This window comes from Manduca sexta, unplaced genomic scaffold, assembly GCF_014839805.1.
Source record: "Manduca sexta isolate Smith_Timp_Sample1 unplaced genomic scaffold, JHU_Msex_v1.0 HiC_scaffold_2078, whole genome shotgun sequence".
In the NCBI taxonomy this organism is placed as follows: Eukaryota; Metazoa; Arthropoda; class Insecta; order Lepidoptera; family Sphingidae; genus Manduca; species Manduca sexta.
This window is the reverse complement of record NW_023593006.1, coordinates 12,574-28,296: the sequence shown is the minus strand read 5'-3', so window position 1 is coordinate 28,296 and position 15,723 is coordinate 12,574. Positions and strand designations below refer to the sequence as shown.

At 35.6% G+C, this 15,723-nt stretch overlaps 1 protein-coding gene across 1 annotated transcript; it reads left to right on the top strand.

Annotated features, from left to right (window-relative positions):
* The first annotated feature begins 1,222 nt into the window (after window positions 1-1,222).
* On the top strand, window positions 1,223-14,203 carry LOC119191898. Its single transcript, XM_037445756.1, has 6 exons — window positions 1,223-1,356; window positions 2,070-2,197; window positions 3,057-3,182; window positions 4,899-5,063; window positions 8,127-8,342; window positions 14,082-14,203. Exons 1-6 carry the CDS (start codon window positions 1,223-1,225, stop codon window positions 14,201-14,203), a joined length of 891 nt encoding a protein of 296 aa, XP_037301653.1.
* The last annotated feature ends 1,520 nt before the right edge of the window (window positions 14,204-15,723 follow it).

Here is a 15,723-nt window from a genome sequence, read left to right as displayed (position 1 = left end):
ATATACACGGTATCCACAATGTTAGTGGTGTTTTCATTATGAAATTGATGAAATAACATCTACATTATAAAATTAATAACCAAAGTAACTATAACATAATTTGTTATGTTATGTTTCAGCGATATTCGATATTCAAAATATTTTTGGATAACATAATGTTATTTTTTGTAAGTATTTTAAATTTCGAATGGATTGCTACGCGGTGAGCGACGTGTTTTGCTAAGGGTAAATTAACGTTTGTGCAATGATTCCTTCCTTACCGAATTTCGGCCACGGCGGCCAGTCTCAAGGAGATCAGCAATCTTCCGCACCTACAAGAAATATTATAACTATTATAACTTAGTGCATAAGTGTGTGCGCAATACACAGGTGCACGCTCTATTCCTTCACTCTAATAGTCCGGTGAGATAGCACTCCGACATAACCGGAGAGTGATCAGGCAAGACCAACGTGTTTTGCCGAGACACGGGGTTATCACACCGCCAGCTTCCTAACTCCGAGCTGCGACTGGGTATTTTTAAGTTGAATAACCCAGTCACAATTATTTCGGCCCAACCCGGGATTCGAACCCAGGACCTCAGCGCGATAGTCGTACTCGGACCGTGAATTATAACTACGCTTCTGAGGCAGTTAAACTAAATACTGTATTTAAAAATATACGTAATACTAGCTGACCCGGCAGACGTTGTCTTGTCTGAACTATGAATTTGCAGCGCGCATTCTGTCAATCCTGACAGTTATTTCAAACAATTGACAGTTACATAAAATAAATATTTTCGTTAAGTTTTCTAATTTTCCGCGCAATTTTTTGAATCTTTTCTTTCATAAGAACCTGCTCCTTACAATAACAAACACAACAAAAAAAAATAGTGAAATCGGTCCAGCCGTTCACGCGTGATGGCGTGACCAAGGGAAATAGGGATTCATTTTTATATATATAGAATAAATATACCTCTATTTACTATAAACTATATTTTTAAATTATCTTTGTTGTTTGCTACTCAAAGCCGAAGGCCCCGTTCACAAACTAGCATCAGAGGAAAGCTAGCAAAATGCGTGTTTACAACTTCATATATTTTTATGTATCTTGATCAATGCATTCACATCACGCGCGCTAGTACACGCAGTTAATAGCGCGTCTAAGGCTTGTTATCTGAACGGGTTCCAGGTTTTATTCACGCGCAATGTTTTGAACAAAATTCTTCATAATTTATTTGCAGTTATGAAGTCATGTGGAGCCACTACGTCAGAGAATGGCACGTATTTCGTTAACTCGGGGTATCCCGCTGTTTTCGACGGAACCGGGTCCTGCGAGCTCACAGTCGTGAAGTCAGATCCAGATGTTTGTCAAATTAGGTGATTTTTACTATACTTTAAGTAATCTTAATGAGAATATTTGCAAAAATGTTAAGATTTTTTTATGTTTTTTAAAAGAACGCAACAGTTGCTAAACAGATTTCGGCGAAATTGGACAATGTTACTTTAGGCCGGGAATTTGCTCCCGTGGTAAATATTTGAATTTATGTGATGTTTAAGTACTTAGATAGCAGTGGAGTCTTATTAAAGTTGCCATGAATCACTACGGTAATTTGGAGTTTTTTTAGTTAGAAAGGCTTTCACTTCGAGTCCTCGAGCAATACCTAGTGCTATATAATCCGTGTCACCAAAATTCGTGATCCTAAATCCACTTTCATGTTCGAGAGCTGACAAAATGTTGGGTGTAACAGCGACATCTTTATTTACCTTTTAAATTGGACATACAATGATCGATGCAGAATTTCATTAGCTGAATCGAATCAATTACACCGTGATAAAATTTATTGTTTTAAACAAATATAGTTGGTATTGAATGAATGAATCCCTTATTAAAATTCGGCCACGGTGCCCAATCTCAACGATCAGGTACGTAGAAGATATTGTAGGGTACTAGTTGACTTTGACCAATACAATAATATGCAGTTACATAGAGTGTAGAGTGTAGAGGCTAGCAATTAGAGTTAGACCATTAATAACATCACACGCATCATTAACTATGGAAAGTTTTCATTGAGTTACACTCGTCATTCCAGGCTGGACTTCGTGAGGTTCGCCATTGCTGGTCCTGATCAAACGAACCACGTCTGCAACCAGGATCAGTTCATAGTATCGGGAGGAAATCCTGTGCCGGGCATTTGCGGAGTCAACCAAGGCGGCCATAGTAAGAGAAAACACTAAATATAACGATCGACTCAAGGTTAGAGGGCCCTATTGCGTCTACGGGGCAAAAGCGTCTTTTCGCGATTACAGGCGATCTAATCAATGTTTTTTCTTTTTCTTAACGTTTTGAATGACGAGACGAACCAGCTGTTCGCCTGATGGATGACCTGATGGCTAATACGACCGCCCATAAACAGAAGAAACATCATTCAAGACCTTGAATTACAAAATATTGTTTGGTATTCCACTGCGCTCGCCATCCTAAGACATGAGATGTTAAGTCTTATTATGTCCAGTAGTTACACTAGCTACAATGTCCTCCAAATCAGAACACAACAGTGACTACACACTGCTGCTTGGCGGTAGAAATAGACATTGCATTGGTACCTACCCAGGCGGACTCTCACATATGAGAGACCTGCCACCAGTAAGTAATATATAGCTTTAAGAATCGTATTGGTAAAAAGGGGATTTTCTACCTAATTATCTATATGCCTATCAAAATTGTCTTTCGATTCGATCGCCCGTAATTGCAAAAAAGACGGAATTACTCCGTAGACAGAATAGGCCTCCCTGACCTTAATAGGCTAAAAGCCTGACCATTCTATAATGTGAATTTTAATGTAACATTATTAATTAGTTTAAATTAACATTATTTAATGCTAAGCGTGGTTTGGCTTTATAACGAGTAACTCAGAATAGTTAGACAAAGTTACAGATATTAATTTCCATGAAACATTTATAGCATTATATACTGTATCATACAAAGCAATAAAATAATTTTGATTTCCAAAATAGGGCTGTCACACGCTCACAATAAAAGCTAGAATTGAATATTATTGAACTTATTTATGTTACAGTGTACATTGACGCCGGGGTAGGCACCACGAATCCTGTTAAATTGACCTTTGTAACCAGCGGCACATCATTCGAAAGACTTTGGAAAGTGAAGGTGACCCAGATTCCTTGCAGTACCATTTATAAAGGTTGGTACTTAAATTAATAACTAATCTTAAAACGTTAGATGTATAACCGATGTTAGATAACTTTGCAACTCGCTGTTTGTTTAAAAGTTAACGTTATGAAATGTTAAGAAATGTATTTTTTTTATTGTATAATGATTTCTTATGTTTACGCGAATATTAGACGTTGAAATTAAACTTATTTTCGGATTGTATCGCGGTTAGTATTTTATTTTTCTCCCAACGTTTCGAAGACTTTGCAGCCTTCATGGTCATGGGGGGACTTTTATTGTAATTGAATGATAGGATGAGCAAGCCGCCTGATGGCAAATAACACTTACAAGCAACCGAAGCGAGAGAGAGCAACCGAAGCAACAACGAACAGCAAGCAGCAAGCAACCGAAGCGAGAGAGAGGTCGCATAAGGCATATTGCAGAAGGGTCCATAAAACTTGATTCCTGTTGGTTTCCTTTTATGTAGAATCTATTTAAAATGTTATTATCATTAAAATAATTTGCAGGCTGAATTTATGCATATCAGTATGCTAGGCTATCCTTTCGGAAAATTTCACCTTCCGCCTCTGGCATATTGTCCATTCATTCAAGTGCACGGTGTAATCGCACAGGTAGTCCGATAGCGTAAGAAAAGATAAGATACTACGATGACCAGAAAATGTCAATCAATGAAATTCCCTACTTTTAAAAATATTCACAAAGCAGCAACGTATAGATCCAATAGCGTTTTCATCTATAATCTAATGGTGACTTAAATAATTCTACAAACATAAAGTATCAGTTAGAACAAAACGAATATATCTACCGTAAATACTTAATAATTATCGAATTAAAGACTAATATTCATTAAAGTTTAATGATTAAACGATCCCAATCTCAATCTTCAATCTGATTTCGAGAAATATGTTCTGATTGGTCCATTTTTTAGATAGATCGAAAAAAGCGAATGGGTTCGTTTATTGAAAATGTCGGATAAATGGATCAATCATTAGCAATTATCGTACACAATTATTGATCGTCGTCTGAATATGCGAAATGGCTGCCCCGCGTTGACATTTGTACAATCAGCCAGAAAAATAAGTGATAAATTAAAAGCGTTTCTATACAACGATTTTAATCGAAATATTATTTTTTCTTCAACTAAAATAAAGTAAACCCTTTGTAGTTTTTATTATACATAAAACAAGTGCGTTGATAAGGACAGAAAGCCTTAAACGCGATATGACTTTTTCAGCTACTTTTGTTGCTATATATACCACCATTGACGTATATTCTATAGACACGAAAGTCTATATAAACTATTTGTTCAAATCTGAAGTAAAATGGCAACCAAAACATCACTGTTATAACCGTTTTATTCACTTGAATAACTAATAATTTTACTTATTTGACTAATATTTTTTATTCAAATTCAAGTTTACACATAGACTCGAGTTCTCATATAATGAGCGCCACTCCGTACACAACCACAAGCTATGAATATTGACCATACTAAAGTCAGTTTGAATGGTTTGCAGTTCAATTCCGTTGAACACAGTGAATGTTCGGAACGCCAAATCTAGTACATAGTACATATTATATTATATTGATGCATACGACGCTTTTGACAGACGTTCAAAACGCAGCCATTCCGTGCGGTATTTCTAGCAATGATCTGATCCATCTTAATCAGGTTTAAGTCTCACGGTTCAGTATCAAAGGGTCAAGAATATTTTTTTGCTTATAGCGGAAGAAGGATGCCTCCAATACTACACAGGTGTGTCTGGTCAGCTCCGCTCTTTCAACTACGACCCTGCGTCCGGCCTCCAGCTCAGCAACCAAGACTACGGGATCTGCATACGGATGGAGAGGAACTTCTGCGGGATACAGTATAGTGTGTGCCCTGATACAGGTGCGAATTAAGTAGTATTATACTATGAGTGGAAAAACATGATTATTTTGCAAATGATATTGAATTACACACACATTCACACACACATTTTCTATCCCTGAAGGGGTAGGTAGTTGTGGAATTATGGAATTAGTTCCCCCAAGATATGATAGGAGGCGAGCCTATTGCCATATCAGACATAAATTCCAATCTCTGGCTATTACTGAATAAAAAAACCCAATATCACTTTGCTGACATGAAGATCGTAATACATTTGTGAAAACGACACGATATCGGACCTTTGTAAACCTCCTCCACAAATACAAGCTTGTGTTTAAAATGTAGACGAATATTGCTTGAAACTATGTATCTCCACAAATTACGCACTAGCGAAATAGATTGTGTTGACTTAAGAAATAAACTTCATACATGTCCGAAGAACAGTAGTGAAATGTAAAATACGTACTAAACCTTTTTTTGGCGTTCTCGCTGTCGCACTAATGCAGGGGCGCGTGCGCGCCTTAAGCGTCTTACTTAAATCTATGACCTATCTTGGACTTGGACTTATTTGTTACATCAAAATGTTCTTCGCAAAAATTTGCTTCAAATACTTTTAGAATTAGATAAGAGGCAATACAAATACATACATGCATGCATGCACATTGCACATGTGACTGTGCCTACCGTCTGGGGACGCTCGTAACTTTGGCCGGTCAGCACTTTCTTTGTGCTTCACTTCGCTTAACATCAGGCACAGTGAAGCTACTTATCCAAACCAAAATAAAAAAATTTAAAAAATAAAATATTTTATTTTTAAAACGTAGTTCATATTTTTAAGTATATTATTGTTTCTGTTACTAAATTTATCATAATTTTACTAAATTAATATAAAATAAATATACCTATCGGACAATTTTTTGTTTTGCGCATGCCAATTGACCCCACTGCATCAGATGGTGAGTGAAGTGGGGTCCAATAGAATGTCGATTGACGAGAGATAATTATCCCTCGCTAGTCGACACAATTATACCGGCCTGTTAGAACCGGATATACACAGGCTTATCCCGGAACGTGACTTACGTGGGGCACTATAACGGGTTTTAACAAATTGTGTGTGGCGGTCGCTATCCGAGCGGATATAATATATCCTACCACCAGCAATATAATTTACTTATTTTATAAATATAAATATATATCAAAACTATTAAAATATTATTACCAAAATCAAAAAATGTATACTAACTATTATACAAAATCCTTTAAAAACCTCATAATTGTTCTAGAAATTATCCACCCATATGCAATCCACGGTTAAATACATTTCCATGTATCTATTTTCGTTTTGAAATATAAAATCTAAGTCTAATTTGTCTTGTCTCGGTGTACCGAACGACCAATTAATTTAAATCTCGCTATACTTTAAATTACTCTGGTATAAATGTGGAAACGAAAAGATAGTTCGACAAAGAACGGACGAGGCTTCAATTGACAAACTGTTACCGGTTCGTTTGCCATGTAGATAGGAATTTAAACCTAGAATGTATTGTAACGAGTGATTAAAATGCATTAATGAAATCGTTTTAAAACTATGCTCAGGTTTTAATAAAACACCAGATTTTAATTTAGATATTTCATCGCACGTTCGCGTGGAAATCTTTGGGTAGAAGTCCAAGAGGTGCACGATAAAAATAATCTACATATTCGTTGAAGACCTTCTCTCGTAGTGACAACTTTTATTCCAACCATTATGCGTTTACTTCTAACAAACATTCAAATATCCTCGTAAATTAATATTTCAATATTTTTTATAATTAATTTTTTTTCTCGACATTTCACAAGACGTTTCTTTAATATATCAAAATTAAAAACTTCTCTTATCATAATACTCAATTCTATTTTGGAACTAATCACGTAAATAACAAGTCTGTTTTTAGACAAATTCTCTAGAAATAAGAATTACTTATAATAAACATAGGAAGTAGGAATACACACATATCAAGGACGTTTAACTTACAAGTATGCAAAAATAATACATCTTTCTATAATCCTCTTACAAGAATGTGTCGCCTGTATAATGAACTATCTATAAAACATCCCGCACTTGATATTCACACTTCAAAATATAATACTTTCCGACGCTCAGTAAAACACATATTATCCACAGCAACCAAGTCAAATACAACTCCCACATCGTCTGCCTTACCTTAGCTAACATATTTTATATTTATTATTATTATTTTGTAACTAAATAACATGTACGTGTCACCTAATTTGAATAAGTGGTATACACTTCTATTTGGATTCTGACTAGCCATTAGATCCACTGTAATATAATTTAGATAATTATTGTCAATAATCTGTTTAGTGTATCTTTATAAATAAATAAATAAATATCACGCATTTATCCCCGAAGGCGTATGCAGAGGTCCAACCAAGACACCCATGTGCCCCGTCACATGATGTGATAAAGGGCGAGCCTATTGCCATATCGGGCAAAATTCCAAACTTTGTGACTGAGCACAAAAACCCTAATATCAATTTCTCTGACCCGAGATTCGATCCCAGGACCTCATAGCGCTGCCGTACCGCACATGCAGTACAAATACTCCATCGAAGTAGTCCAGAAGTAGGAATACCCCAGTCTAATTATCTAATCGCTTTCACAAACTCTCGAACAGCACAAACTTTCGCGTTCGAAACCAGTTGAAGTTATCCGTGATCCAAAATCAACTGGCCCTTGACACAAATTGAACCTCAACATTTACTCCCAAATCCTTATATAAATCTCGAAACTGTTCAATTCCGAACTGCAACTATTAAGCCTTCTAATAGATTCCGAACTCTGCGAGGCTTATGTCTAACCTTTGGAATATCTAATAGATTCTAGAATCTGTCGTGTTGGATGCTTGAAAAGTTAAGAACCTTATATAATATCATAAACTTATATATAGTTCGAGTGGGGGACGAGAGTGAATTAGATAGCTCAATATAGCAAATTCATGTTCTTACATACGTACCAGCGAAATGTGAGGGCTACATGTTTTAATGATGTATATCGTCATTTATTTTCTATTTCTTTCACAGTGAATAACCGTTCCCGTGCCTTCACCTTGAGCGGTAACAGCAACAATCCAGTCAACTCCATGATTGGATCTGGAGCTGGTCCCAACAATTGCGCCAACGACTGGCTGTTGGTCCCATGTGCCGCCAACGTTGGACGAATTCAACCAGCCCAGGCCTTATGTACAGACAGGATATGTGGCGGCACCTTCTCTGCCGATCTCTATGCAGTCAACCACAGTGCTTAGTAAGTATCATGTACAGAGATAGCCTTAAAACCTAACTGTTAGATACAAATCGGTATCCCTTGCAAGATCTAAATATCCTGATTTATTATGCCGCAACAGAACACTTTGAAATAGAGCGCTCCAAATGCAATTATGTCGCGCAGTAAATACAACTCAGAAAATTACAGTAACGCGACATTATTTGTGAAAATATGGGTATAAATTGTTTGCAATATGCAGGAATTCTTAGACGTAGCCCAAAGTTACTGGAAACCAATTAAATACCTACTTTGTTTGTACAACAGCACTTTAGTATTGTTAAGTCATTGTTATGTTATATAATATGATATAAATAAATAAAAATGTTCATTCATAAAATTCGCCACCTGGATAAAACTTTGTTTCAAACTTCAATCATTTAAACAGTTTCATAAAACTAACAGTACTTCATTGTTACAAAGACTCCCATTATGCGAGGTTTAGATGGGATAGGACATAACATTTTGAAATGCAAATACTAGCAAACTAGGCAGTTAACTATATAACTATTTTTATTAAAATTAATTATATAACTCCCTATAAGTAAAATAATTTTCGGAAACGAAGCAGTGGTTGAAGAGATTATAACAAAAACAAAAAGGATACAAACTCTGCAGCTTATTACAGGCTATTAACCTACTAAACAATATATTTAATAATAAAAGTTAAGTCGACTTCATGCTGTAATAATTATGTGAAAAAAATGTAATTCAAATATCCTTCGAAGAAATCAGGCATCAGAAATGCCAAATCATAGATAAACTTTAAAAATACTTATTTTATACCGAAGATATACAAACTAGGACTTCAATTTGAAATAGAGTATCAGGCGGAGCCACGAGCAAGTTATAGTTATTAAATGAAAAGACCTGCCTACCTCTTTCTACATCGGGTGACGCGCCCTAAAAACGGTGTTATTTGGTCTTGGAATTAAATTACATTCACACTAACCATTATAAGCCCGTTTATTAATCTAATATCTATTTCGAATAGTGCAAGACTAATTATTATTTTTATCGCTATTTAAACTTTAGAATATAAATTAAATGTGAACAGGTTTATGAACAGACTTGTCAAATATTTTGCTGGGAATCAAGAATTGCAGGATGGATAAATCAAAATAAAATTAATTTAAGCTGTTTTACGCGTGGTATTCGGCCATGTAGAGAATAGTAGGAGAATATGCTTTGAATCTTTAACAGCACTAATTTATACATTTATGTACATCGATAAAGTTTAAATGACCTAGCACATTTTGTTGCTCCCTCGTTTAACGCCCACTTTCTACAGGTCCCTGAACAGCTACACTTGCCCTTCTTACAATGTAAATATCCCGAAAGGTGGAAATTAAATTAAGTCGGGTTTATGTGTTGTTAAATTGACGTCGGTTGCGAAAAACGATATTATAAGCACAAAAAATTCAATCGTACAATATTCGTATGACTATACTATTATCATAAACTAAGTATAGAAATGTATATTCGTTTGCATCTATCTCTTCTGATATTTGATTTTAATGTAACCTAGCCTATATTCTGCCCATATTATACTGTCCATCTGTATCTAGTTGGTTGTGGAACGGACTGCCGAGACGAATGTCCGCAGGTTCAAAACCCAAGGGAACCTCTGAGTTTTCTAAAAATTATGTGTATATTCTTTGTGAAATATCGCTTGCTTTAACGGTGAAGGAAAACATTGTGAGGAAACCTGCACACCTGAGAAGTTCTCTATAGGAATTTCGAAGGTGTGTGAAGTCTACCAATCCGCACTAGGCCAGCGTGGTGGACTAAGGCCTAATCCCTCTCAGTAGTAAAGGAGGCCCGTGCCCAACAGTGCGACAATATATAATACAGGGCTGATATTATTAGGCATATACCTACATTACTCCTAAATACTTTTACGCAGCCGGAACCGCAGCTAATACTTGTATTATAACCTCACAGCTCCCAACAGAGATACCTCATTCCTGTTTTAAAACTATATCATTACTGGCTGTTCCCGCGGGATCCGAACGAATGACAACCACACGCGACCACTAGTTGATCATAACACTATTAAATAAATAACTTTTGATGTCAACATGTATAGGGCACTTTGTTATTGTAGTACATTGAAGTATATTCTATACACATGAACGTCCACAATATAAACTATTTATCGAAAATTTGAACTTAAATGGCAACCAAAATGTCACGGTTATAACCTATTTATTCACTTGAACAACAAATAATTTTATAATGATTTCTTATGTTTACGCGAAAGTTAGACATTAAAATTAAACTATATTTCGGAATTTATCGCGGTTTTAATATTTTAGTTTTCTCCCGACGTTTCGAAGACTTTTCAGCCTTCAGTCCCACCCCGTGACCATGAATTCCGAAAAATAGTTTATATTTACTTATTTAAGTAATATTTTTTATTCACCGACTCGAGTCTAACTGTAAACCGGGATACAGTTAGACTCGAGTTCTTATATAATGAGCGTCACTCCGTACATAACCACAAGCTGTAATGTTGAAGTCATGTTGAAGTCAGTTGTATGGATTGCAGTACAATTGAGTCGAACACAATGAGAACACCAGATCTAGTACGAAGTACATATATATTGATGTTGTGGTATATTTTAAAAAAATATAATTGTAGTAGCAAAGTATGCCTACTCGTACTATGCCAGCGTGGTGGAGCAGGACTGATATTCTTTCAGTAGTAGAGACCTGTGCTGAGAGGGACAGCATACGATACAAGGCCGACATGGTTTTAAGAACAATTTCCAATGTGAGCAGAGTTCGATTCCCAGTTGGGAAGCTCTTGAAAGGAGTAATAATTGAAGTTAGATAGGGGGTCAGTCATCCAATCCAATAGGTTGTTATTAACGTATTTATATAGAGCGGACATTGAGAAGATTGTCATACAAAAATTTTGCGCTCATGCTTTGGTTACTCAATCTACCGTGAAATATCAAACACCAATGTGAAATACTTCATTTATGTCTATTTGCACGTTTTTAATTCGCATATTAGCATATTTTTTATAAATATGTTATTTTGTATCAATACCTAACGTCGCTGCGACAAAACAATTTATAAGAATAATTGTTGTTATTTCTAAATAACAATTAAAATCACTTATATAACTACAGATATGTTAAATTAGGGATAAAATTAATAAGAATCGCGTAAGGTAAACCAAAGTAATCAGCTCGGGCTGACATGTCATCATCATCATCATTTCAGCCGGGAATCGTCCACTGCTGGACATAGGCCTCCTCCATTGAGCGCCTCAGGGACCGGTTCTGGGCCGCCCTCATCCATCAGACTCCGGCGACCCTCACCAGGTCGTCGGTCCATCTCGTGGGGGGCCTGTGAACGCTACGCCTCCCGATTCATGGTCGTCACTCCAGAACTTTTCCGTCCCAATGGCCATCAGTATGAGCTATGTGCACTGCCCACTGCCACTTGAATTTCGCAACTCTGAGGGCTATGTCGGTTACTTTGATTCTCCTGCGGATCTCGTTTCTACTGACTGGTATAAGGGGAAATAATTAGTAATAACTTTTGGAGCACAAATCCGGTCATCTGAATAGGTATAACGGTGACGTTTTGGTTGCCATTTTAGTTAAGATTTGGAATAAATAGATTAAACGGACGTTCGTGTCTATAGAATATACGTCATGGGTTCTATGTAATAAGTATATTTTGTGCAAATTAAATTATGCCCCACGGCTCTAAGCCATTTTTAGTGAAAATATCCAATAATCCCGAAAAAAATAAAGACGTAATCATGGATTATTGTGTTTTCCAATTATTACAACCACGAAACATTTTAATCTCATTATTGCAAATTAAATAAAAATTAACATAGATAACATAGAACCTTATAATAGTGAGCCAGAAATATGTAAGATAAATAAATTTGATACAAAGTAGCAATTAAATATATTAAAATTCGTATTTCGCTGTAATCACTTTTCATGATTATATAACAAACACCATTTGTAAGTAATTGGAGTTATTGTAACTCTCAGTTTTACAACATTCTGTATTATTGCGGAAAGTTTGTAAGAAAAGCGTCCGAAATAAAAAAAATTGCGTCCATAATATGAAAGAATAAAGCCATATATTTTTCCAACATTTGCTAACCATTGACAATAAACTACCAACAAACTTTATTTAAAAAAGGAATTTTACAGCAAACCTCCCCGGAACAAAATAATGAATCTTTTGTAATACCAATAATAAGTTTGCACTTCCAGCATGATTGAAACAAGGAAATCCTCTTATCTTAGCAGCCTCCGTTTTTATTAAGTCGAGATAGTTGATAAAGTAGGTCTTATTGCCTCCATCTTAATGACGCACCAGACTGTCGAGGGTTTAAAAATGGAGCTAGTGTACATAAAAGAAAATTCTAGATTGTAATAAAATTAATTTTGTAGACGTCCGCGAGATATCTATTTCTATCATATTATACCTTCCTTTCTTGGGCTTCGAGGCCCTAGCAGAGTTGCAGAGCAGAATAAGCGTAAAAGGGAGTGAAAGTAAACTAGGTTTTCAGTACAATACCAAATTATATATTTCAGATCATCGATACATATGTACTACGTACTAGAGTTGCCGTTCCAAACATTCCCTGTGTTCAACTGAATTGAACTGTCATCCATCCAAACTGCTTTTAATATGGTGTCAATATTGATGCTTTGTGGTTATGTACGGAGTGGCGCTCATAATATAAAAACACGAGTCTAAGTGTAAACCTTGATTTGAATAAAAAATAATAATCAAATAAGTAAAATTATTTGTTATTCAATTGAATAAATAGATTATAACAGTGACGTTGTGGTTGCCATTTTAGTTCAGATTTTGAACAAATAGTATATATTATGGATGTTCGTGTCTATATAATATATGTCAATGTTTACGATACATTAGAACACAACCATAACAAGCTAGCACACAGCACTTGGTACATTACATTGTTATTTATTCTAAATATCAAAATTCAAATACTATTGTGCTGACAGTTCACATAATATTATAGAGAGAATGTTTATAATATGTTTGTCAAGTATGTTTCGTTTGCGCCAATCTTATCAGAGTACTATAGATTATCCGGAACACGCTCGCCGAATCATACGTTCATAGAGGCATCTGCGGCCATCAGTATTAGGAATTTTATAAATGGCTAGTTTTTCAATGGTCGTTCATGTCAGTTAATCGTAGGATAAACAAATAAATAAAACATAAACAAATTAAGGATGACAGCTTATGTGAATAACGTTGTCTTACTATTATATCGTCTGATTATGATTTATTTGAAAATTATCTAACGAATGGAAGGTGATGAATGAAATGCGCGCTTTGAGCTTAAAGTGGTTTCGGGTAAAGTTATCAATTCCAAATAAAATAAAATTTATTTCCACTTGCTTTTGCTCGCGGCCTCGCTCGCGTGAATGAGTTTTTCCGGGATAACATTCCCGCTAGATATTTCCCGGCATAAAAATAGTCTATGTCCTTCGTTCTTGAAAATTTTATCGAATTCCGTTTGTTAGTTTTTGAGTTTATCGAGAGACAATGTTATATTATATCTAAGAATTTGTTTGAAATTTACCTGTTTAGTCCGATTAGACTTCTACATATGACATAAAAAAAAAACATTATTATTAGTTTCAAACTTCTATCTCGTTTGGCTGGTTACAATATGATCTGATCTATTCCAGGTACGGTGAAACCCTTCAGGCTTTGGTTCCACACTGACAACGTGGAGGCACCTGTTGACATTGACAACCGCGGCTTTTGTCTCAACTACGTGCAACAACCCTGCACCAACAACGTCATGTGACTAAATATATTTTTGTGACAGATATTTGTAATTTATTTAATGTGGGTCGGTTGGCTCAGGTATCAGTTTCAAGACCTCTTCAACCTCAGGGATCTTATTCTCTATGCCACACGTTATTTTGACAATACGTAACTGGCATGTAACGCGCCGTAACGCGTTTAAGACAATAAAAATTGGTATACAGAATACCATTCCACGCTAATTTCACGAAGATCGTAACACGACCGCGTTACGAGTTAACACTGTTTCACAAAATAAGGCCCCTGTGTTAATGAAACATGTTTTAAAAATTAAAACATACACAGTGTGTTTATAGATCACTTTTTTCAAGTCTGGAGTAAAATCTAAGATTTGTCGTGTAAAAATAATTGAATCCCTCCTAGCCGAATTTCGACCACGGCGGCCAATCTCAACGGAAATCAGCCAGGTACGCAGAAAATATTATAGTGCACAAGTTTGTGCGCAATACACGGGTGCATTCTCTGTTCCTTCACTCTCATAGTTCGGTGAGACGACAATCCGACATGACCGGAGAGAAATCAGGCGCAGGACCGACAGCTTTACGTGATTCCCAAGACACGGGGGTATCACACCAACTCCCTGACTCCGAACTGTGACTGAGTAATTTTTAAGATGGAAAAACCCAGTCACAATTATTTTGGCCCGACTCGGGATACAAACCCGGGACCTCAGCGCGGCAGCAGTGGCGAAGGGTGAAATTTTTCAAAAGGTAACCCGGTGTAAAAAAAATTGGCGTCAGTTAAGATATCGGGGCAATTTATTGGAAAACAAAAACGAAGACAACAAATTAGTCTTGAATCGAAATCGACAAACATTGACATGCCTACTAAATTACCTATTATGCGTAAATAATTGAAACATCCATAAAATCGTACAATAAACGTAGATAATTCCCCTTCCAGTCATCACAAATATAAGTACCTACGTATTAATTTGTTATAACAGCAAACAAATTATAACCATACTACGTAGTACCTATGATTATCTGTTTATTTTCAAAATAAACTGTAAGTAAATGTAATTTCTCCTTATAGAAATAGCTATCACGATCGCCAATCAGACCAACAGTTTAAATGCACCTACATGATAAACTTATATAATTATCAATTAAAATAATCAAGAAGGGTTATTCGTTAATTTTTGATTGTAGCGTGGTGATATTTTAAATTCAGTAAAATATAATATTTATTTTCTTCTAACAAACATTTTTTGTCTGAAATCAACAACTTTCAGATCTACTTCAAATATTTAACCATCTAAATACTAATATGTGAAATCACATACTAATGATATACTTACGTAAAGGTAGACATTAACTGATCACAAAGTAGTTAGTTATTTCCATTATAATACACTTTTATTTGTAGTTTCTAAATAAACAAAGCGCTGGTAACTAAATAACACAGAACTATCAAAAAATAAAATGAATATGACAATTTACAAACACCGCAACTTAGTAGCATAATAAATTATGACGTTTGAAGGACGTAAAAAGCGAC

Excerpts from the sequence above, each read along its gene's own strand:
- LOC119191898 (XM_037445756.1), top strand. The coding sequence starts at position 1,223 with ATGAAGTCATGTGGAGCCACTACGTCAGAGAATGGCACGTATTTCGTT. Across the intron at positions 1,357-2,069 it reads CCAGATGTTTGTCAAATTAG|GCTGGACTTCGTGAGGTTCG; the intron begins GTGATTTTTACT and ends TCGTCATTCCAG. Across the intron at positions 5,064-8,126 it reads TAGTGTGTGCCCTGATACAG|TGAATAACCGTTCCCGTGCC; the intron begins GTGCGAATTAAG and ends TTTCTTTCACAG.